Source organism: Poecilia formosa, unplaced genomic scaffold (assembly GCF_000485575.1).
Source record: "Poecilia formosa unplaced genomic scaffold, Poecilia_formosa-5.1.2 Scaffold129, whole genome shotgun sequence".
Lineage (NCBI taxonomy): Eukaryota > Metazoa > Chordata > Actinopteri > Cyprinodontiformes > Poeciliidae > Poecilia > Poecilia formosa.
The window spans coordinates 1,504,644-1,529,677 of record NW_006800068.1 but is presented as its reverse complement, the minus strand read 5'-3'; the positions used below and the strand labels follow the sequence as shown (position 1 = coordinate 1,529,677).

At 38.5% G+C, this 25,034-nt stretch overlaps 1 protein-coding gene across 2 annotated transcripts in view; it reads left to right on the top strand.

The window, feature by feature from the left end:
- Positions 1–6,147: 6,147 nt before the first annotated feature.
- Positions 6,148–25,034, top strand: part of phf24 (PHD finger protein 24) — a 33,423-nt gene continuing 14,536 nt past the window's right edge. The window contains exons 1-2 of one of the 2 annotated variants that reach the window (XM_007561633.2): positions 6,148–6,425; positions 22,795–23,216. In XM_007561633.2, coding sequence (XP_007561695.1) covers positions 22,797–23,216 — 420 coding nt within the window. In that variant the 5' untranslated portion in view covers positions 6,148–6,425; positions 22,795–22,796. The remainder of the gene's footprint in view (positions 6,426–22,794; positions 23,217–25,034) is intronic. The other variant, XM_007561634.2, reaches the window with a different exon arrangement.

The following is a 25,034-nucleotide window of genomic DNA, read 5'->3' as shown; positions in this document are numbered from 1 at the left end:
TATTTATTTGTGACTGACAATTAACTCAGCACTGGATGATTTCCATTCATTAGGTATTGGATGTGATTTTATTCAGTACTCATAGGAATTGCCTCTCACTGGGGTACATACAGCATAAAGCAATAAGTAATTTAATTTAGGTGGAGATTTCTGAATAGTTTGATGTTTTTCATTAACTTCTGGGATGAAGATGAGAAAATCAATACTTACAATGCTTCTTTGCTTCTTGTCTTCCTCAAACTCTATGAAATGTGTGACACCATGAGATGGCAGCAGCCCAGTCTGCCCAGTTAGGATCTTCTCCAAACAAAATGTGATGTTTCCATTACAAAAGGAGCCTTATCAAATATTAAATCATGCTAAAATGCTCTGTTGGGCAGCTGCCATGGAAATATGGACTGCAAACATTATCTCTGTCTGATTTCAGACTGATTATCTACTCATGAAATAAACAGGGAGGTGGTTCTTATGCACACAGCTAATGGCTTTTCCTTTCATTACTGTCTTCCTTGTGGGGCTCTGAAATCAGCCGTAGTATGAAAAGTCTTCATAAACAAGGGACAAAAAAAAAACAACAACAAAAAAAACAAACAAACAGATGAAACCTTTCCCCCACGCTTATTCTTCTGGTTTCTGGCAGTAAAAAGAAAAGAGAATCTCCACCTGACTCTGCTGGCTACAGACGCTCCGTTTCTGTCACCTCATGCCTTATTAATTAAACCTGTCTGGTCTTTTACAGTCCTCAGTTGTGGCATCGCAGGATTCGGTTGGGACACACAAAAGGAACGTAATCTCCTTTCATCTCTTTCACCATTTTCTTCTCTTTTATTCTATATATAGATACATATATGTTAGTGGAAAATGTGTAGAGACGCTTATGAAACAATACCCCAAGTTTTCTCACAGGCCACACTCCATCATCTGAAAATAGAAATAGCATGCCCTAAATGCAGTACTACAAAGGAGGAATTAATCAGAGAAGCAACCAAGAGACAGTTGATTACTCTGCAGATATCCACAAATCTCTTTTCTACCAAAGGGGAGCAAGAGGAAAGCTACTGTAAAAAAAGAAATATCTTAAAAAGTCCTATTTAAAGTTTGAAACATTACGTTTTGGAGACACCCAAAATATGTGAATGAATGTGCTCTGATTAGATGAGACCCAATTTTGACTTTCAGGTCTGACAGCAAAGTACAGTACTATCTGTAGTGTACATTACCATGGACCCAATGAGAAGCATGGGAGTGGCAGCATCATGGTGTGAGGGTTACTGAGGGAAAGTGAAAAATACACCCATTCTCTCTCAGTTAACTTAGTAGAGTCAGCTCCTGTGGCTCCCAAAAGTCTAAGTCTCCAAGAGTCTTACTTTTAAGTTAAATTTAGTCAGTTTGAATAATTTATGTGACGGCAAGTGTGTTTCAGAATGACTACTTTTGTGGGCAATATCTCCAAACCTTGAAGTTTATGTGTGTCCAGCTATCAAAATTCAGAAACTTGCACACATAAATGAAATGCGTATCCAAGCAACTCTAAGGTTTGCTTTAGTCCAGGAACCAACATCCTCATAAATCTGGACCTGCCCGCTGTAGACGCGTATTGGAAAACACGATCTCTGTTACTTGGTGCTGCATGACTTCTCACTCAAATATGCAGTGCAATTTTTGCATTTGAAGTGTGTGGTTCACAGCCACCAAAAAAACACTGTGATATATATTAAAAGTTGAGCCACAGATGGTCATTTTGATTTTGGGTCGAGACTTTGAATCATTTTTGTGTATCCGTTTTAGAGCCATCATTATTTCCCATCTGCTTTTTACTTTACCTGCAAAGAAGCAAAACAAAAACAAAGCAAAAAAAAAAAAAACATAAAGCCCAGAGAAACTTAAGTTGCAAGTGTATTCAGTAAACATATCACCATGAAAATGCATTTTATCCTCTCCCTATTTTTCCTTATTATGCAAACAAGTTCTCTTTTCAGTTCTGCATTTCAAGCATTCAATTTTTTGCAGTAGGCTTGCTGCACAGTGGGAACTAAATTAAGTAAATTTACTTGCTGTGCTGGCGAGAGTCTCAGGCTGCCCCTACTGCTTCTCCCAGGCCATAAATAGGCAGAAACCTGTGACACATTTAATTAGATTCAAAGCTCAAGCTGTCAGTTGTTGTGTTTTGCAATCCCTTCTCGTAGTCCTAATGGATCCTTGTGGTTCGTAATGGCTTGACGTCAAACACGTTGTGTCAGCTCTGAGGAACAATGCTGAATAATTGGCCACTGTCAACACTCATAATGAATCTGCTCTGCTAGAAGATGGCAAATTGTCTGAGAAACAGAAATATTTAACTGACGTCAGGAGTTGATGAAGTGACCATGAGCTTGCATACTATATTTTCAATTTAGAACAAGCTGGGATGGTGTAATTTTTTTAAAGCAAAAAAAAAAAAAAAAAAAAAAAAGTAAACAATGGTCCTCTGTCACAGCAAATCCCTAGATTTCCCCTGATACGTAGCAGGGAAATCTGCTACTTACTACCCTAACCCTAACCCCATGAAAGGACAGAATTTCTGTAAAATAATTGATTTACTGAGAAAGCTGAGGCAACATCGTTTACCAGGAGCATCTGGATAAAATCCCTCCAACTGCGCTTAGTAAGAGAGTAAGTCACATGTCACTGAATTAGCACAACAGTGTGACAAAAAGCAGCTGCGCTCGAGTATCAGACCTGCAGCCAGATGAGTCTGTGGTCGTCGTTATTAGTTTTCCAGAGATGGGCTGGTGGACAGCATATTAGAATTTGGCAGCAGTCTATCGGATTTTGACACAGAGATTAAAATCCAATTACTACTTCATTTCAATGTGTAGTGAAACCACGACAGTGGGATAAGCTCAAAGATATTGGTAGTCTTAAAGAAAAAAACAATGATTACACAGTACATAATCATTTCTTCATCTGAATAAACCGGACCGTCTCTGAGAACTTAATGACATGAGGAAATGGTCGTTTCTTTCATTTAAAAATTGCTTGAATACCTCTACAAAAAGATTTTGAGATTTTTACATATGCTATCAAGTTATGTACTTTTAAAATTTTTACCAACAAATGTGCAGCGTATCGAGAAATTATTCACAGCGCTTCACTTTCCCCACCCTTGGTTATGTCTCAGCTTTATTCCAACCTCTATTAAATTAATCTCTTTCCTCAAATTCTACACTTAAATACTAACTTATGTAAATGAGATTTATTATTATTATTTTTTATAAATATGCAAAAAACTCAAAATTTGTTTTCCACATCATCATAATGGAATATTTGTGTGTAAAGTTTAATGAAATTTGAAATAAGACTTTAACAGCAAAGAGTGGAAAACGTGAAGTGCTGTACATACTTTCTGGATGCGCTGCATGTCCATGTCTCCATAAGTAGCTCATAACATCATATTGTATTGCAATAACTGATTGGTTCCCTATGCCTCAGAAATAGAAAAAAAATAAATGGTTAGCCTTAAAAAGACACATTTCTTCTCACTTTAGTTGCAAAATGAGATGCCATCAGGCTTCTTCTTATTCCTGAAGAGAAAATAATTCTGCTCTGAAAAGGTTTTGATTGCAGCGTCCAAAGATCCAACTCCAAATCCAACTCCACTGGAATGCTATTAAGCTCCAGCTACACTGTGAATGGACTGTTAATGCTGACAGACCGGCCGACTGAGGCTATTATGCCACTTCTGCCAGAGGAACTGAGACCATTATAGTTTGGTTTCCTAGCTTTTGCCATTCAGGGGACAAAAAAAGAGGTTCCAAGACTGACACCACAACTAACATTTGTCTTTGATAAAGAGCCATTTGTTAAAAGCCTTTTGAAAGAGTTTAGAGAATTCAGTTTTTACTCCGTAAAGTACCAAATATATGTGTTAACGATCAAAGCTCGAGGAAAGATTCTTAGGGTTAAAAGACAAACTTCTATGATTCTAAAATGGATCTACTTCTGTTTTAGACAAACTATACAAGCTGTGTCATGTTGGGGGATACTTCTCTTCAGCCGGAGTAGAGCAGCCAAACACATACATGTATAACACGATAAACTGTCCAGGCGTTCAATGCCACATCTTAAAAACTGATGTTCATTGACTCTAGCACATCTGGTGGCTCTTGAGCCATTTTGCAAAGACAAAAAGTTTAGTCTCCACATATGATTCACTGGCAGAGACATACCCCAAAAGACTTCCAGCTGTAAATGCAATGAAGGGTGATTCGAGAATTGATCAAGCCAGAAGAAATGAATGTTTGCCACAGTTTTCAGATCGTTCTCGCTAAATACTTTTGAAAACCTTGCATCCTGTTTCTCCACCTCATATAAATAAATCACATAAATTCTGAATTTGCCCTAACCCGCAGTCCATCTTTACATTTATTTTGCATGTTCTCGCTGTATCCGCTCGTTTGCTCCCATCTGTAAATGTTTTTGCAAGGCTGAACAGCTCTTACAGGCTCCTTATAAACTTTGCACCAAAAATAAGCTCCGGCTGTACTCTTCAAAAGATTTTTAATATATTTCTAATTTCTTTCATTTTCAAAGACTCTTTCTGACTGTACTTTTAAAAAATTTTTTTTTACATGTTCTACAAATCACTTCAAAGACCGTTCTGAAAAATAACTTTTTCAAGCATTGTGAAGATCTTTCAAGCCTTGATGTCTTTTCTGAGCGTCGGTCCATGCTTTGTTCCCAGTCATGACAGCATACTGTGCAATGCAGGTTTTAGAAAACAGGAACGTGCAAAATTAGAGGTGTCAGAATTTAAAATAACTATCTACAGCGAAGGAACAGAATCTGAAAACATTTCCTGCACTGCATGACCACATTGCAGATGACCATTTCTTTTCTTTTCTTTTTTTTCCCCTTCCAAAGAGAAAAGTGAGCAATTACACTAAAAACCAAGGGTCAGTCTGCACTCAAGGCTTTATTAATAATGTATGTTTCTCCATTTAAGGCGAGCAGTTATGGAACAACAAAGGGCAGCACAGTGTATTCAGATGTGCATACATTAGCTACACATTGTTCTGTGAACTGGTGCAGGAAGACAGGCTTTTTAAATGGCTCTAATGACACTGACCCAGCTTTCAACTTTCTGAGCCGTCCACAGTATGTGTGTTTTATATGTGCATGCATTGTTTATTTATTTAAGCAAATAATTTAGACTTATTCTAAGTGTTGTGAAGACTTGCTGAAAGCAGAGTAGGAGCTTCTTAAAGAGACAGAGGCATATTTCAAGGCGTTAGGTAGTCAAATTTCTTTGTGCATAACAAAAACCCCGTGCATTTTTGTTATGCACGGGGTTTTTATTACAACTGAAGGTGACATATTTTCTTGATTTAGCTACAAAATGGCACTACAGTATGTGGAAAATACATAATGCATTCCCTTTAAGTATGACAAGTGTAATAATCTGGAAAGTATTAAGGACATTTCAGGATGTAACTTGTGCTTTTGCACTGGAGGATATTTGTTTCTTTGACGTTCTGAGTGAGAATGACGTTATGCCAACATATGGGGCTGTTGTACGAGACCCAAAAAACATTCTGTTTCTGAAAGCAGCAACGTTACAGAAGATTGATCGGTTATGTGCATGATGCCTCTTCTCTAAATTATCTCGACAGGGTTCCAAAGCGCTGCAGCCCACTCTCTGATCCATCTATGCATAAAACGGGACTAAAATGAGATCCAAACCTTTAAGCTGCACACTCATTCTTAAACTGGCTCTCTGTACAAAGCTTCCCGTGTATGTGTGTGATAATTGGCTGGTCCGGAAGCCTCTGGCCCGACGTCATGCCCCCCAGAGGTTCCGACCAATCAAGAAGATCCGGCCCAAAACCCGACGAACCCCCACCACACAAGTTATTAACCTGAATGATAGCCACTAATTCACATCAGGAACTCTCTGTGGAAACGGGAGGAAGTGTAAATATGAAGGTCATAAATCTGGCATTTAACTGCGAGTCTGCACTAAGCACTCTTCATCCTGACCTGAACGGCAGCTGCTGTACGTCTCCTCTCAGATGCTGAGGGAGTAGCTCAGGAAGGAGGGCGGAGAAGAATAGAGAAGAGAGGAGAGGAGGAGGTGGTGGTGGTGGGAGGGGAGAAGATTTCAGCACCGGAGCTGTTCACGGCTGGCTTGGACAAGACTGTTCTTTCTGCTTCCCACCGTGCTCTGTTTCTCTCTCTCTCTCTCTCTCTCTCTCTCTGCGCGACTCGGGATAATAAACCGCGGCGCTCGTTCATCTCCCCCTGAGGGGCGAACGGCGGCGGGTCGACGGAGAGGCGCACACACTTCATTCGAGTCAAGTCTTTGCCATGCTGAGCGGCCGGGATTGAGACAGGGAAGGTTAAAGTCTGCACTCAGTCGCGGTGAAGAGCGATACATCCCGTTTACGGTGAGTTGCCGTCTCTAAACCCAGCCGCGGCGCAGGTGTCGTGTTATTTCTAATCTTGCATGATGCAAATAAAGAGCTGAAATGTTGTCCGCGCTCAGTTTATGTCACCTACTCTCGCATAGGTGGATTTGCAGGGAAACCTCATTAAATATGCGTGCAGGCAAAGAATATTTAGGTCAGCATCATTATGGGTGTGGATGGATGCGATTGCTGTTAAACTACTATTCCCCATCGCAGCTGCTCGTGTTTCTCTGTAGTAGCACAACAATGGACACAAACTTGATTTTTTTAAAAAAGAAGTAGAAGAATATATAGTTGCCATTAAAGGGAGTAAATATTAAAACAACTAAGGTTTCCTATTACTCTGTGTAATGTGTGGAATCCATGCAGGGGTTCTGCAACTACTGACATGCTTGGATGATCTTCCCTGCTGCAGACACCAGTTTAGACTGCTTTGTCTACTTTTCCCATGACTGTTGCACGGGAGAGTGCTGCTCCCTATTAAGCTCTCCATCAGTCTTGTCCACTGGCCCCTCAAAGGTCCACAAACAAGCCGAATGTGTTGTTAACCTTGGAGCAAGTCCTACTTCTCAGCCTGTGACAGATCCCTGCAGCCTGAGCTGCCTCACTGCTCCGTGCTTTTTGTGAAAACTCTCTCAGCGCCTTGGGCTGGCACAGGCTCTGTGCCTCGCAGTGTCTGAATGCCAACATGGTGTCTCCTGCTTAACGACGCATTGAGATTTAAATTCCTCCTCCATTCATCCCGTTCTATCCCTCTCTCTCTCTCTCTTTTTTTTTGCTCTGTTCAAAAGCTGAGTTTAAAGCCCCCATATGCATTTGCTGAGCTATGAGCATTTCCTTAGAGTGTCACAGTGGAATGGTGGGATAAGAGGCAGTGAGATGCAGGAAAGGAAGAGTTCTGAAGGTTCTCACGCAAATCAGTGTGTTTCCTCTTAAAGCAGTCAGATTGTTTTATTTAGGGAAAAGCAGGAAACCCATACTCATCCATTTGGATCTTAATGTTAAATATATCTTTGTGAATGCAATTTTTGTCATTATTACAATCCAATATTTTATTGGAATTTTGTGTTAGAAATTTGAGCAAAACTGTAATGTGGTACACCATAGCACAATACACAGTTATTTTTTTTTAAATGAAAACATAAACGTATGGCAGGAATTTGTAGTCACCTGATTTTACTAATTAAGTAAAATCCAGTACAATCAACTTTATCCAGTAAAATTCACTTTAAAATCAAGCAGAATCCACCTGTGTAATGTAATCACAATATAAATACAAGTTTTGTGTGAAGGCCTAAGAGGTTTGTTAGAGGGCATTAGTAAAGAAATGGCATCATGAAGACCAGGGCTGCGTTTAAATTTGCAGCCTCAGCTTATGAATCAATACAAGTGGCCAGATACCTTAACACAAATATTTACTATGTTTTCCACAATGGAAAGTGTTTCAAGAAGAAATCCATGGCTGAAAGAAAGCCACGAGAAATCTTGTTTAAACTCTCTCCTGTTTAAGGACAGAGCAAACATAATGGGAAAAAAAAGTGACTTGACCAGAACATTTTGACTCGAGTGTCAAAGTTTATGTTGCTGATATGTAACTACGCAACACAAATCTGTAATCGACTTCCAAAAAACTGCAAAACAGATGAAGTTTCTTTAAACTGAGGCTTAAAACTAACCTGCTTAGAGTTTCATTTAATTAGTAGTAAGTGGTGATGCTGCTTGATGATGTTGATGGCATTTGACAAAATGTAATGCTTATTGCTTGTTTCATTATTGATGAGATTATGATGTTTTTTATGATCTAAAGCACTTTGAACTGCCTTGTGGCTGAACTGTGCTATACAAACTAACTTGACTTATGGGCGACAGAAAACTAATGCTACTCCTTCTCCTGGATTGGCTGCCGTTTGCAAAACAGCCAATCATTGCCATTTATTTTCCATGCTGCTGATTGGCTGTATCCCCACGAGTGGAAATAAGGAAGACTTTTTATGCTAGCTTCTGTGATAGCATCAAGGTAATTTCCACTGTACATATTAATGCATATTATTTGTGTTTGAATTATTAAAATAGGCAGAAATGTGTTTCCCACGTATTTATAGATTTTAGCTATTTGTGCTCCTAAGACCGTGCAAATGCTGGACATTCACTGTATATCAAGAAACGGTCATTTGTTAGAACAGACCAAGACTAAATCTAATGTAAAATGCATAGCCAAACTTGGACAGTGATGTTAACAGATCCTCTCCATCAAACTGATGAAGTTTGAGGTATTTTGATGGTTATATAAATATTATAATCTCTCGATACTTACAGCTCTAACTACAGCGAAAGGCGGTTCTGCAAAGTATTGACTCGGGGGGGGCTGAAGCAACAAAAAGTGAAAAAAGTGCAAGAGGTACGGTTACCTTAGCTGGGAACTGTATTTGTGTTTGATGATTGCAGCTGGCTCAGATCTGGGTGAACTCGTTAGCGTAATTAGTTCCAGTTCTTTGCTTGCCTGGTTTCTGAGTGAGATCCTCAGCAAGAGGCGGACTCATTCCCACGAAAAAGCATGCACAGTGGTCCGCTCATTTAAAAACTTCCCCGCCTTCTCCAGGACACGGAATGAAAGGGAGGACTGGTTAGGATTCAAATCATCACATACCAGTGGAGAAACCAGCTTTGGGAACGGAATCGTACAGTCAGACAAACGCATACAAACTCCCTCCCCCACAGTATTAGAGAGAGCCAGGTACAGCTTAGCATCCTCTGTACAGTGAAAAATTGATGAAAAGGGAACCAGCATGTAGAATCATGTCAGCCTAATGTAGCTTGAACACAGAGATGCTTTTACTGGAATTTAAATTTAAGACACATAGCTCTATTTATATTTAGCATCCCAAGCTTTAAGAAATTCTCACATGAGCCAATTAGAGTAGAAAAAAAAAATATTTAGTTTGCCGAGTTCCTAACAAGATATTTTCTAATTGCAGCCAGCTGTAATGTGTGAACAATAGAACAGTTGTTATGATGAAGGAGTGATAAAACTAAGAAAAATATAGAAAAAACAGTATTCTTTTTATGCATTTATGATCTGGAAATAAAAACAAAGACGCAAAGTTTATATAAAACTGAACTATGAATGAGCAAAACAAACCAATTTCCTAAATGCCAACAGTTTAATAAGCCTTTATGGTACTTTTGTAAAATTTATCAAAGTGTTTTAGAAACACTCTTTGACCCGAATAAAGATTTGTATTAATGCTAAAAGTAAACCTGTATTTTATTGCAGTAGCTTAATGTCACTGTAAAAAAGTGAAGAGTCAGACATCAAATTCAAAGAAAATCATTAAAAAAAAAAATGTAAACATGTCTTTTTATGCAAAAAAAAAAATCTGATCATGATCATTTTCAACAATTCAATAAAAAAAATGGAATTCATATTTTAACTTCATGTTTTTATAAATGTCCTTAGTTAACACACATCTGAATCTGCTGAGGGTCTTTGGTCTGAGCCTGAGCTGACCACTGGATAATGGTGTTGCATCTTTTAGATAGACGGGACTCTGCAGTGACCAGTACAGACTCTTGTTTTTTTTGTTTGTTTTTTTACTTTAAAATCATATTAGTTATTAAACAGAAACCTACATTGTTGAAGTAATCCCAGTTTGGTACAAAACTCTACAATCTTCCTCATTTACCAATGGATTTCAGTTTGACTGTTTAACTCTGACGTTCTGTCTGCATTTTTCCTGTTGCGGAAATCCTAGTGCCGTATCCTGAAGAAAACTGGAGAATTCTCCAGTGACTGTCTTGGATCTTCTGCTTAGTAACGCGCAGTTTTCTGCTTACCTGGGTTTTATAAAGAACTTGACACAGAGATCCATTTCTCTCCGTCATTCCTCAACATTGAAAACATACCAGTAAAGTATGGGATAGTAAAGAAACCTACGAAAATCTCCAAACTCAACTCCAACAAACTGCAGTAAAACTTTGTTTAGCTCCATTCTGCTTCCAGCTTCTCTGTCTGTGATGGAGAAAAGCATCTCCCCAGCATGATTGTGCCACCGCCATAATTCACTGTGGGGATAATATGTTCCAGGGTCATGTGTAGAGGACAGCAGAGGAGGGAATACTAATGCTGACTTTAGAGTGCCCTTCTTTGTCCTTAACTTAGAAAAAAAAGAGCAATATCATTCTGCCAAAATAGCCTGAGGTAGAATTCAAAATTATTAGACCCTCAATGTCATTGAATCCTCAATTTACTGTTGATGCTGTTAACTGTCACAGCATGAGAAAGTGTGCTTGCCGGAGATAATTTTGATGAAACACTGTAATACGAAGTCACCAGAATATAAAAGGAAGCATTCAAAAATGCAAAAAAAAGCACTTACAGGGATTTGAAGAATAATGCTGTGGAACCAACTTCTTAAATTGTTCCTATTTATATGAATGCCCCCCTGAGAGTCATCAGCTTTCAAGCCCCAGCAGACGGCCTCCGACGTCTGCTGATTTTAATCAAGAGCCTGAATAGAAGCTAAAACTTCAATAATCCTCCAGTGTCTTATGTGGAAAAGGACAGGGTTTCAGTAAAAAGGGTAAAAAAATAATTTTTCTCAAAATGCATAAGAATATGTTGAGTAGGTTGTGAAAAAAAAAGTCAACTGCAGATTTCCCTCAACATTTTCAGAATACTCAGCTGAATTGCACGTTAGCAGTAAAAAAAAAAAACAAAAAACATTTCTTCAGCCATGTATGTCAGGTTGTGCCCTAAGCAGCGGCCCAGTTTTCCCTCTCTTTATCCAGATCTTTTTTTTATCCAGGGGCATTTAAATCATTCACGTTGGTCTTGGAGGGAAAGCAAAGATGGCAGAGGCAGCTGTTTCTGCAGGAGCCTGGTGATCGGCGAGCCTCGGGGATCTTTATCCCTTCCTTCTCTGCTCGCGTCACCCATCAGACATAATGCAGAAGCTAAATCAGAGAGACTGCTGAAGCTGCTAGAATACTTTCTGAAACAGGTACTACGTAAAGTGGAACGGGGAAAAAGAATCTGTGCAAAACCGTCGTGATAGGTGAGCAAGTTTTGGCAGATGGAGAAACAAACTGGCTGTAAACAAGGAGCTGGAAAAGCAATGCTACTAAAACTGTAATTTTAGGTGGAGTCATAGCAAGCTCGGAATCTTTCAAATAAAAGTTTATTTCTTACTCCTGATTTAGTTTTTTTGTGTTTCAAGCATTAGACACAGATACATGAGAAAAAAAAAAAAAAAAAACTCTGCACATTGATCCAGTAACGGTTTTATGAAATTAAATCTTTAGTGAATATCATCACTGGGAACATTATTATTGTTATTGATCACATCATTTAAAATAGCAGAAGCAATTCAATCAGAGCGTTAGAAAGAACCATAAGTTCTGCTGCAGGTTGTGGACGAGCTTTTCTTTTTTCACTTCTTTGATCGACTCCGGCGCATCTGAACCCGTCAGCCATCACCAATTTCTCACACTGCTCTGGTCTGATATTGCTCTTTTCTTCTTATAGTCTGTTTCATATTTTCAACTCCACTGAGGGTTTTAAACCCATCTCTTTCTTCACCAGAAATCTTCCAGAGGAGCAGGTCGAATCAGGACTCGATGCTTGTCGTTTCATTACTTCAGTAAAATTTGCTTCGAGGCGGGAGAATGATCAGTTCTGCAGTGTGACATGGAATCCTGACCACCATTAAAAATTGCTTAATTAGGAAACAGTTTCCACAAGGGAACAGAATGTTACTAAGATTTTCTGAGTTTTTTTTTTTTTCCTTCATTCTGCTGTGTAAATAATAACACATGGCTTTGCACATGGTCTGTTTTCAGTCTAATCCCACTTTGAAACTAAGCTAGAGGAAAGGATTTGATGGTTTTATTCTTAGCTGATAGCAGATCTTTTCTAATAATTTAGGATGTGGTAAAAGTATTCTCACATATTTCCACATTTTGACAATCACAAACTGATCTATTTGAACATTGTGTCCCCTTTTATGCTATCCCTGAATAAAATCCAGTGCAACATTTTTACATAGAACATTAACCAAGAAACACCTCAAGAAGACCAAAGAACAAGGTTACTAACAAGAAAGGATGAATCAGAAAATTTGACAACAGAGCAATGGTGACTCTGTAAGAACTTCAGAAACCCATGGCTGAGGTGGAAACGTCTTTTGACAAAACAGATACTAGTTGTGCACTTCTCAAATCTGACAGAATGACAGAAAAAGGCAAGATGAAAAAAAGACAAAGGTGTTAATATGTTTCCTACAAGGACTAGTAAACATGTAGAAGAAAACTCTGGTAAGCGGAGACTAAAGTTTATTTCTTTGGTCTATAAGCAAACTGCTGTTTGTGGATGAAAACTAATAATGCACCTAACCATATAGACATAATTTACACCTTGAAAGGTGCTGGAAGCATCTGCTCTAAGGATAATTATGAGACAGGAAATCTGAGAAGGGGAAGTTGAAGGAGACAGGATGGATGAAGCTGGGAAAATCAGAGGTCCACCTTCCAGGAAGACGAAATATGCAACTAGAACTGCAGTGGTGGAGTCGAAATGCAAACACACACAGACAATAAATAAACATAAAACTTGTTTCTCTTCTCCATATCGTTCCATATCGATACAATATTTTGTGTTACTGCATCACATAAAACCCTCAAAAGATGCCAACCTTGTAAGTCAATGCTGTTTTGAGAGCAGAAAATGTGTTAGACACTGAGAGAGGGAACCTGAAGACATGACATTCATGACATTGTTACATCAAGAGTGATGCTGGAAGTCTTTCACCACATACTCGTTCTGCAGTTCTATACCTCCATATGTCCAGAAACGTCGATAGACACAAGCTTAGACATTTTGCTGGATCCATTTTTTATTTTTTTATCCCCAGAGGCAAAAAAGCATGGAATGATTCCGAAATATTTCATCTTCATAAGCACAAAATGCTTTGAGAGAGGGGGGTTTTCAGAGTTATAAGAAATTTATGCAGGCAGCGCGGCATTGATGAGCATGTTCATGTAACCTCTTGTTCTCATTGTCTGACTTGAAATGTCACGCACATGAGCGATACTCCCTGGGGAAGTGGATGTACTGAGAAATGTTCTCCCAAACAGAAATTACAGGAACATGTCTGTTACTCAAGCTCAAGCTGTCTGAGAGCTTGTCCGTAACTGAGAACGCTCGGCCTCCTAATCAGACGTTCAGACTGAATCCCCCAAGACAATGTAAACCAAGTTAAAGCCTTTACCCTATGAGCAACATCTAAATATTTCTGCCAGAGAAACTGTGCTTCAGCCATGGTTTTGTTTTGTTTTGTTTAAACTTGATGTAATTTGCGTAAAAAGGATGGAATCATCTTTCCAAAATGAAGAACCAGTATCTCTTGAAGAGATGAAAAGGAGTACCTTTTTTTATTGTGAAAGTTTAACTCATATTTCCATGGAAATCGCTTGAGATGTTAAAAAAATGGGCTGTTACAAACCTAATCCTTCCTTGAACATCTCATAACTTTAACCCTTGCTCTCTGGTTTGTTGGTTTACAATGATGTCTGTTCAGTAGTTTTCTCCAAAACACCTTTAAAGCCTTCTTCTAATTACAAGGAGAGAAGAGAGGTTTATTTTTTCAGAACCAAATGAATTAAATCAATGCTTTCCTCTGAACAAGTCAAGTTGACTTTACGTTGATGCCCAACTCTAATTTTTATCTCTGATGTATTTTTAGGATACTTTTACAAAAAAGAAAAGAAGCCAGATCTATATTTATTCGTTCTTCAAAAGCTTTTCAGAGTAGTAACCCAATGTCAAGCTGTCAGTGATGAGAAAAAAAACATCACATTTCTCTCTGGAGAGTGTGACGCTTCATGCAGGTACTGAGCAGCACAAACGTTGACAGTAAGGCACAAACCAAAAAAAAAACAAACAAAAAAACAAAAAAAAAACAGTTGTGATCAATTTGACAGGCTGGTGGTCAGAAGCTTTGGTATCTGAAGTTGCAAATGGCAGGTTGTGCATGGCCATCTGATGCACTTAGGTCAGGTACTGACCCACTTATGTCAGATACAGCTTGTGCACTGCGTTGAAAGGAAACCAGAAAACAAAGGGACAATATTTAAAATGCATAAGTCAAACTAAAAAAATGACAAGGTCCTCTGCAGAGGTCGATATTTTCTTTTCATGTGGCAGAAGCAGATTTTTAAAGCATCCTGTCTTCTTTCATCTGTCTGCTGTTAATTTTAACATATCAATGTTTTTGTTGTTAAAAATAATAATATGAACATTAAAATTCAGTTTTTGATCATATTTAGGGACAGCCTTCTTGCACTTTGAACTGGTTAGTTTAAAACCACACAGTTCTGTGTCATGTTGGGGTTTTATGTCACAGACAACATAGCTAATACTTTTAAAATGGGAGGAGAATAACACACGATTTATAGCATTTTGCCATAAAAATATGAATACTGTGGGATGTATATTTGCAGCCCCTTTATTCTGAAAATACTAAATGAAAATCATCCTGTAAATTGAATTTGAAATACATCTACAATACCCATCTGAAACAGTAAACCTTAAGAATTTCACAATCTTATATGATTCTAACTCAGAAATCAAAATGGTATTTAATTTTACACATGTAGTACATGGAGTGGCATTTGTCCAAGTAATCTTTTCCTTGGTTCAAAAGTTGGTGGGTGTCGTGGATTTAGGTGAGGTGCCACACTTAATGTGTTCTGTTCTATCTTTTCCTCAAAATAGAGTGATAAATTAACTTTATGGTAACTCAGTCTTGATGTTTGTTATTCATGTATTAGAACAGCCCAGCCTAAGGTCAGTCATAAATTTTGATTGGAATCTTTGACAGACTTTGATATTCAAAGATATTCTCCATCCAATTTATGCAAAGTCAAATGTTTTTTGGTTTTTGTTTTTGGCAAAAATAGTCAAAATTTATAGTTATCTGCTGTTCTGTGTTAGTCAATTGCATATAATTTTAATAACGTGTTGATTTCTGTGATTGTGTTGTGATAAAATGTGTGAAAGTTCACGATGCGTGTGTATTTTTTCAAGGCACTGTATGAACCTGATCAAACAGATTCTGTTTTCTATTGGCTCTGATGCCGGGTGCCTTAGGGGGTGTAATGCACTGGATTTATTATTATTGTTCCTTATTCCTCCCCCATTGCGTGTGAGCCCTATTGACTTTGCCGGCTATTAAGGAACAATTTGTTTTCTGTTTATTATCTCATTTAAAATGGAGCAGCCCATTAGCTGCACTGAACAATAACAGAGGATCCAGCTGAGGATCCAGCTGTGGTAGCAGCTTTAGAGTGATATATCAGCCTCGGCTTGCTCGTTTTAGGCCTCACCCTCTAGCGTCTCTCAGCTTTTAAGCTTGTTGTTTTGATGCTGGGTGGTAACAGCAGCAATTCAAAGCCTGCCTTTTCTTTTTTTAATCCCTGGTGTCTAATGACTGTCTCTGTTCAATGCCTGAGTGAGCACTGCTCTGAACTAAAGTGCGAGGGCTAGGTCAGTGAATAATTAAGTTCCTGTAATAGTCCCCTCCGCCATTATGTGCTGCGAATGCCACAACATCTCCTTTTCAAGTTCAGATATGAACCTTTGCAGTAAAATCTTTAAGTATCGATGTGTTAATTTGTGTCTTTATCCATCGGTCGTCCTGTTGAGGATTGTGATGGAGAACTGTGTGACGGTAGACATGGCTTAGAAAGGAAAATGAAACTCTAAAGAGGCTTGAAATAATCATTTATACTAAAACCTCTTCATGAGTCATCATTGTTTACTCTCATCACACATAAGACCCACTCATAGCTGAGGGCTTTTGGTTCAAACCGCTTGGGAACGGTCCCAAAATATATCGCAACTTTCCTAGGAATACATTTTGAGTGTTAAAATAGTATATTTTTACAATCTCTTATATTCAGTGTTACACCTTTGAGTTTATTTATGCACATTCTTACAAAAGTACTGATACTCCTTGAACTTTTTCATTACATCACAGTAGAACCACAAAACACAGCATTTCATGTCGTTTTCTTTTTTTTTCTTTTGTTCTTGTGGCGATTGTCTCTACCAGCTTTGCTCATCTAAACACTGTATATTTCTTTATTAGAAAATAACTCAACACTTGCCACAAATTCTCATTCCTGCACACTGGCTGGTCTATTAGAACATCGATGTGAACCGTTCAGCACAGGCTGAATGTTTAGGGTCATTCTCCTGCTGGAACAGGAGGGAATCGTGAATCTGTGTTAGTTTTCTGGTTGCTGTGACCTCGGTTCTTGGCTTCATCTTGGAGTCATGGTCTCAGAGGAAGAACAAACGTTTTGGCAAGAGTTATCAGTGTATGTGGTCGACCAGGACTTCTCTAAAACCTTATCCCTGGTCTCTTCACAATGCGGTTTGTTCACTTATATCCTGTAACAAACCACTGATGCCTGCACAGAACGGCTGTTAATGCTAAGATAACACACAGCTGTACTCTATTTACTAATTAGTTGAGCTCTGAAGGCAATTAGTGCCACAGAGTTTATAAAGAGGTATATAAGTTGATGGGTCTCAGCTGAAATCAATGACATCTGAAATTCAAAATGTGGAACATGCCATTGTGGTAAAGCAGAATTGTGTTGATTTTCACTCTGAAAGGCAGCATATTTGGATATAACATCGCCATAGCAACTATTTGATACTATCTGCACACTAGTAAAATCCTTTTTCTGTTTACACATCACACACGCTCTTGGGACTTTTTCAGTGGTTCTCTTTATTCTGATCAGACTAAGATTTAGATTTCTGACAAGAAACTCTGCATGGAATCGTGGGACATTTAAAGGAACCTGATTTTAAGATGCAAAACTATGAGATCCATTCACAGAAAATGAACAATTATTGTTTCTTCAGCAGGAGAAACCACCTTAACATCCCCAAAATATGAGGGTAAATCAACAGATTTTACTGATTTCAGTAATGAAAAAAGATTCATTAGATTTTATTTTTGTATCATCTTTTGCACTTATTTGCAAGAACCAGAGTTAACCCTTCTGTTTACAAATGGGATCCAACCGACCCCACACATGTAAAACTTGTATCATTTGCCACAGTCCTCCACGTTTGCCTCAGTCTTTCCATGCACAATGGTTAAGCATTGTTTAATTCTGGTTTACATAGTTGGATCATTTTCTGGATGGAGAAAATGGTCCAAATCCAGGAGTCAAACACCAGGCTACCATGTTGAAGACTGCTGCTGCTGCACATGGTGCACATTCTCAACCAACTTAACCATCCAGCACCAAATTTAACTTTGTCGAAGACTGTGAGTCAAATCGTTTTTGAGCTCCATATAGTCTATGAAGGCTACTCAGGGCCTGATGGGATGTGGCCTAAGAGCCTTTTAGGCTTCTTGACTTGGAAGAAAGACAGGGAATGACTCGTATTTCACTTCAGATAAATGTGATTAGGTTTCCAACAAGCACTCATGTAGAGCATGGATGGATAGGATTGCATTTCAGAGCAAAGACGCATATCCCATGAGTAACATAATCGGGCTGACTACACGACGCTGCTTTCCTCCACAATGCAATTGCATCTCACTTAGGTGGAAATGAGAATGTGGTCGGATTCTCCGCTTCTTACTTGAGCAGGAAAGGGAAGTTACGTCAGAGTGGACTGGAGGAAAGACATAAATCTAAGGCAACCCTGGTCGAGGCTGCAAGATGACATGGGTCTGGGTCAGTTTCATCTTCTAGCAGGATAAAACCCCAAAACATACAGCCAAAGCTAGGATATAAAGATATGGATCAAATTATATTCATCTGTTTGAATTACCCATTCACAGTCCAAATGTAAACCTCTCGAGATTCTTTTGCAAGACTTGAAAATTGTTATTCACACATGCTTCAATCCGTCTGGCTGAGCTCGAGCTATTTGGAGGAAGAATGGCCAAAGATTTATTTTACTCAATGTGCAAATATGGTGGACAGAAATCTTAAAAGAATGGCAGCTGGAGCATCATCAAAGGTGGCTCTACAAAGTATTTACTTAAAATGGCATGAAATACAGATGAGCCCCACATTTCGAAGCTTTTTAAAGAAAATTGAAAATCATATCATTTGCTGCTTTGTGTTGGTCTCGCAAATCAAATTGAAAATTATAAAAACCACGGGTGCTTTGCAAGGTGAGGCAGTATGTATAATATAATATAGTATATTTTCTTTTTTCATAGAGGTTGAATTTTAGATTCATCATGTCAAATACTCCCAGTATCCTGAATGTGTAAAGTCATTACAGGATAAACCTCCATAGATTTTTCATAAAAAAAAAAAAAAAAAAAACACCTCACATAATTTTGAATTTTAATTGGACAGTGTGTAATGAGATAAAAGAAATGAGCTTTCCTTGAAGTATCACACAAGTATACCCCAGACAATATATTAAATTAGCTTGAGGTTATTGGATAAAGATCCACCTTCGATTAAACTTTATATAATCCTAGACCTCAGTGCAGAGTGCATTTTGACATCTTTCTGTCTCAACCGACATGAACTTATTTAGCATCCAAATTAGACATGAACTGTTGCAATTTCACTAACATTCTTCCACTGGACACTTTTTGATACTATTACTACTTTGGCGTAGAGGTTTAGAAATGCTCTGATCCAGTCAAGTTGGCCTTAAAAGTTAGCCTTTCTCAAACTTGCTCAAATCCTTACATTTTTCCTGCTTTAAGTAGACTAACTTTGAGGAGAAAATGTTTGCGGAGCACCTGTCAGTGGTCACTATCTTACATAACACAAAAATTAACGTTTCTCCGTGTGTGTACATGTGTGTGTGTGTGTTTTTTAAATAGAGAAAAATAAATAAAATGCTATGAAATGAATAAGTTATGTAGATGGGTGAAAGTATAGGAATTTTCAATGAAATTTAATTTAAGACAATGGTTTTGGCACATTTCATTGTAAAACCTGGTAAAGACCTTTTATTGCAAGTGGCCTTACTCTAGAGTCTAGACTCCCCCCCCCCAAATTAAACATAAAAGGGATATGCTTCATGTAAAAAAAAACCTCTGATGACCTGTTTGATAATTTTATTATAACATTGCTTGTTTACTTTGCATTTGAAGAAACACAGCTTTAAGTAAATAATGCTCCAGCATCACCTTCCCACACACGCAGCTCTGTAGCATGCAGAAATTGATCAGCAGCTAAGAGAGCTTGCCACAGATTTCTTTTCTTTTTGGTTGACTTATAAATTCCATGCCATGGTTGTTGCAACTCTTAGATGCCACAAAAATGTACAACAATGCAACTCCTAAGTCAACTCGGTGAAGCTCTAACTGATACACGTCGACCTACTCACTGAATAACTAAGCTGACAGTTATTATGGGTTCCTGTATATTGTGTGTAAAAATGAGATGGTCACATCGCATCCAAAGACAGGGCGGCTCGTCCTGTATGTGGGTTCCTCTCTATGTCCTCCAACTTCCTCCCACAGTCCAAAAACTTGACTGCCATCTTAATTCCTTTCTCTAAACAGCTATTAGTTGTGAGTCGGTGCATGTCTGGTTGTTTGTTCTGCGTGCTGCACTGTGATTGACCCATATAGGACGAAGCATGCGTCTTGCTCAATGACCGCCGGAGCCCTGCGGAAGCCATACAAGGATAAGTGGTACACACCCAAAGGATGCTGTCTTTTGCAAACGACACTGGTCTTTAGAAGCTTTTGTCTCAGTTTTCATTTATTTGTAGCATGTTGCATGCTATGTAAAGTTCGGTTGTGGGTTTAATTTGAAGTTTTTGAACGTACAGTCTTAATAGTCATCTGTCAGATTCTCTAACCTGAACTGTGACTCTCTAGAGTTCCTCTGTAATTATCAAAGACCTCCTAGCTGCTTTACAAGTGGACTAAGTGGGCGATTTCTGAATGCAGTTAGTTTCACTGTTTTTCTTTTATTATTTACAGCTATCGGATTAAAAAGGGTCAATTTTTCTTTCTTTAAAAACAGCTGTATGTTTCCTTCTACTTTACAAATATGTACTTTGTGTGTTGCTCTGTCACATGAAATCCTTACACAGTAGATCAATGTTTTTGGTTTTAATGAGAAAAAATTGCAAATATTTACCAAGGCATTGTAGCCAGTGAAAACATTCTTATGCCTATGGAGCTTCCAACAATAACTGGATCATTGGTTTTGCAAAGGCACATGACTCATATTTTCTCCTTCCAGTTATTCATTCGAATAACAAAAAGAATTTGACTCATCAGCATTGAAATGAGTTAAGAGAAAACAAAACATGACAATAAAAAAAAAAAAAAAACAGTACTATTGATTGTTAGACGCCAGGGGACTGGGAGAATTTGCGTGAACTCGTCGTGGCTCTGACAGTCAGCTGGTCGTTGGATGAAACTGACAGGCTTTTTTCTGTGCTGGACTTTGGATTCTAAGCTCCGGTCTCGGCTCTTCTGTTCGTAGAGATATGAAAGTGGTGAGGATTGCGAGAACCAGAGAGGCAACAGAAATTCTAACGAGGTGAAAATTCTCGCTGTTAATCATTGCTGATAAGCATTTGTTCATGTCTGTTCAGGCGTAATCCGGGATATGATGAGCTGCAGAGAGCCAAACACTCATTAACACAAGGTTCGGATGCTGTCATTGATATGCACGGCATCTATTGCTCATGTTGAGATGAGGCGGAACATTTCTACTTTAATTCGTTAATTTCCATTAAAACAACTGTGTATTAAAAATGTTTTATTTCTATTACATTTAATTAACCTACAAATAAAAACAGATAGATTATCTATTATGTATTATGCATGGAAAGATGAACACTATAGCCACGAATGACTCCTGTACTGTGTGCAGAAGAGCTGAAGACGTTTTATATTAGTTTATCAGTATTCTATGCAAATATCATTGCTGCTTTTATCCTTTCTACTGAAAAGTTTCTCCTGGGTTGCCCCAACATAGACGCAACCTTCTTTTAATCATTAGAGATACTTTTTTCTGTGATCCTGCTTCTCCTGCTGCTGCCGTAGCAGATAGCTGCAGAGAAAATAACTCTCTTCTCCACAGACTTATAAAATTATGCAACATATGCTGACTAGTTGAAAACCCAATTATCTAGAGTGCATCTCCAAATCCCATCGGAGCAATAACATTCAGCATATTTGTGCTCAGATGAAATTTCATAACACTTTGTTTTACTATGTTCAGTGTCACTACTTTGTATGCATATCTACTGCTTACCACTTTTTCTTTGGATGAAAAACACATTCTGGATGTCTTAGATGTTCTGTGCCTTGCAAATGTTTTTTTATAGCCCCTTGACTTTCTACTGTCGAAGTCCAGAGTTTGTAGCAAGACAGACAAATAAATTTCACCAGATACATGTCATTCCTTTTCAAAGCTGAACTTTGCCAAAGTTATTGCAGCTATAAATTCCACCAATGGAAAAACTACAATCCCAATATAGTGTGCAGTTTTTAGTTGTAATGTGAAAAAGTTGAAGAATTTGGACTGTACTGTTCCTTCCTTGTACTGGGTATTAAACTGAATAAGAAGCGAGCACAGCCTTTACTCGCTTTGTCAGCAAGTTTCTGAATCTCTAAGGCAGTTCTGCTTAAACTCTGCTGCTTTGGCTTTGACCCGAGTGCAAGAGGCAACCTGCACTGCAGTTCTGAAAATAAATGTGGTTGGTTAAGACAGAGTTCTATCATAGAGGTTTTAAAAGTTTTACAAATATAGATGTTAAGTCTATTAAAGTGTACTCAACTCTGTAACTTGTTGCATGACTGACTTGGAGGTGCAACGGTTGTGGATTAGCTCCACTTCCTATTTGGCTTCGGTCAATTCACACGTCTTGGTACCAGTGCAGGAGGATAACATCTCACACCTGGTTTGGAAGTGTTGCGTGGCAGAAGTGTTGCCTGATGTGGAGGAAAGAGAAGGCTGAGTGAAAGTGGAAGGATGTGAAAGAGAAGGTTTGGGTTGTGATGGGAAACGGTTTGAAATCCATTTTCAAAAATGTGGGTTCAAAAATTGAGTGTATGTTAAATTTATGTGTTGTAGAAATGGTTCTGTAAAAGTGGACGTTGATTTGGAGGGGTCAAGCTTCCTTAGTGAATACAAGCAAATGGACAAACATTTTTGGGTTATCAAACTTTATTTGCATTTGAGCTAAAAACTGATATAAGCTACATTCTTGTCTCCCTATGTCACCTGTACAAAGTCAAATTTCACAATAGAAATCAGAGATGTGAAAAGTTATAAAGTTCTATATATTCATAAAAATGTGCTTCTTTTCATTTCCCTGCAGACATGGGAGTGCTTATGTCAAAGAAGCAGCAGGTGGAGAAGGTGCAGAAATGCAGTGCGGTCGTCTCGGCCTTCCAGGCCGGCATTAAGGATCGTGCAGTCAAGCAGACAGACGCGGAAGTGGGGGAAGGTGAAGAAGATGTCAGAACTTCAGCCGGTCCCAATGACAAAAACACAGAGGAAGTCAAACCAGAGGAAACAGACAATAATGCGGGTCCATCAACCTCCCAACAGGCTTCCGCTCCAGTTAGAGATGAATGTAAAGTTAACCAGGAAGCGTGGTCGAGGTTAAGGGACGGGAAAGGTGTGGAGCCGGAAGACCTCGACAAGAGCCATCAACTCACGCCTCCTGCTTTTGTCCGACCAAAAAGGGAACCTGATGATGACCAGCCTGTTGAGGTGGACCTGGAAAACAAAGAGCAGGTATTGATTATAATACTGGGCCTCTATGATAAAGGTTTCCCCAAAAGTTATTGACTTACAAACAGTAGATTACTCTCCTGGCGTCTTTATGCATCCCTAAGATTCTTTTAATGTATGCTCTTCGTTTATTTTGCATTTAGTTCTTTCAGGGCTGAGCTTTCTCTGTTCAAACCTAGTATTTTAGTAATCTTTTTTTCCCCAGAATACTGGCTCATGAGCTGAAAAGTCACTGTGTTCTTCTTAGCTTTTCTGCGGTGTTCTTAAAAACACACAAAAAATGAGTTAGTTTTACTCCCCTAGTACAAAACGAGGTGAGTTTAGAACTAGGGATTTGAACATTCCTTCGACTTCACAACCTTGCACTGCCTGTTAGTAACATGAAATCCCAGTTCCATAAAAAACCCAATATAATACATTGGAATTTGTGGGATAAGGTTTCGAAATACTTTTGCAGGGCACTTTATCCGTTGCTATCTTGTCAATAACAGAATACATGCTAATCTCAACACAATAAGAGACCAAATCCACAGTGAGGAATGTGGAGTCCTGACATTGAACACGGCAAAAATATCACAAAGTCTTTTTGTGTCTAAAGTCTACAATGTCTTTTTCCATCTTCACATATAATTAGTCTTACTAAGATACAAAGGTGATAAAGCATGAGCTTGAAGTTGTTTCCTGCGGCCGGTTTTTGTGTCCCATTAGCTGTGATATGTTGTCGATGTGTGTGAGTGCTCTTCACGTTGAGCATGTTGTGGGCGGCCTGCTTTGGCTGGCTCTGAGAGGTGACTATTTTCAGGGTGACGCTGACTAACAGGAGAGGGAGTTCACACGGGCAACAACACCTGCGTTTTTTTTTTGTTTTGTTTTTCTATTTTAAACGGAGTAAACACTTGGTACACTCTGACAAGTTGCACAAAATGTAAAAGTAAGAATCCGTCTCTAGTAGTACGAGCCTGTGTTTTGATTTTGGTTACCGTCACCTGCACATAAATGTGAAGTAAAATACAGTGATCATTTGAACTTGTTTGGTTTGCTAAACCTCTATGTGACAACAATACAACCTAGAGAAATATTTTCATCTCATTTGCTGGTGAACTGAATTTGATTTGGTTAATAGAGATAAATAATTCCCATTGGGTGTATTGCTATAAAATGTGTGGATCCATATGGAAAACTAAATGGAAAAGGTATTCTTGACTTGCTTCGCCAGTGAGCCAATTCATACTGTTATAACAGAAAAAAGGTTTGACATAAAAAAAAAATCCCCATACGTTTCAAACAGTGACAAAAAACTGACAAAGAACTAAAGAAAACTGAGGAGAATAAAATATCCCATTTTTGCAGCTAGAACTCAAAGTTGGATTTTCCCTAAAGAAAGCAAAACATTTCTGTATCTTACCATAAATGCTTGTGGTTAAAGAACTGATGCATGCACTCAAATGAGACGATGCTTTGCTTTCTTCCTGCAGCAGTCTAAAGTTGCAAGTAGATTTTTATTTTCTATTTGGCCACATTACACGCACTGACTTTAATTGGTTCATCGAACCTTCAAATTAGCCCTCTTTACTTTGAGGGCTGGAATGTTTGTTGGAGAACATTAATGAACAAACAGCACAATGGAGACCAAGGAATACACCAAAGCATAAAGTTGTGGAGAAGTTAAATAAAAAGCGTTATTGCGGATCAGTATTACAACCTCTGGATACTGCACAGTTTAATTCACTATGTGATTGTGGAATCAAACAAGTGCAAACTCACATGACCGTACAAGGAGACTGAAAAAAAAGTAAAATGGCATCTGACTCAATACTCGCC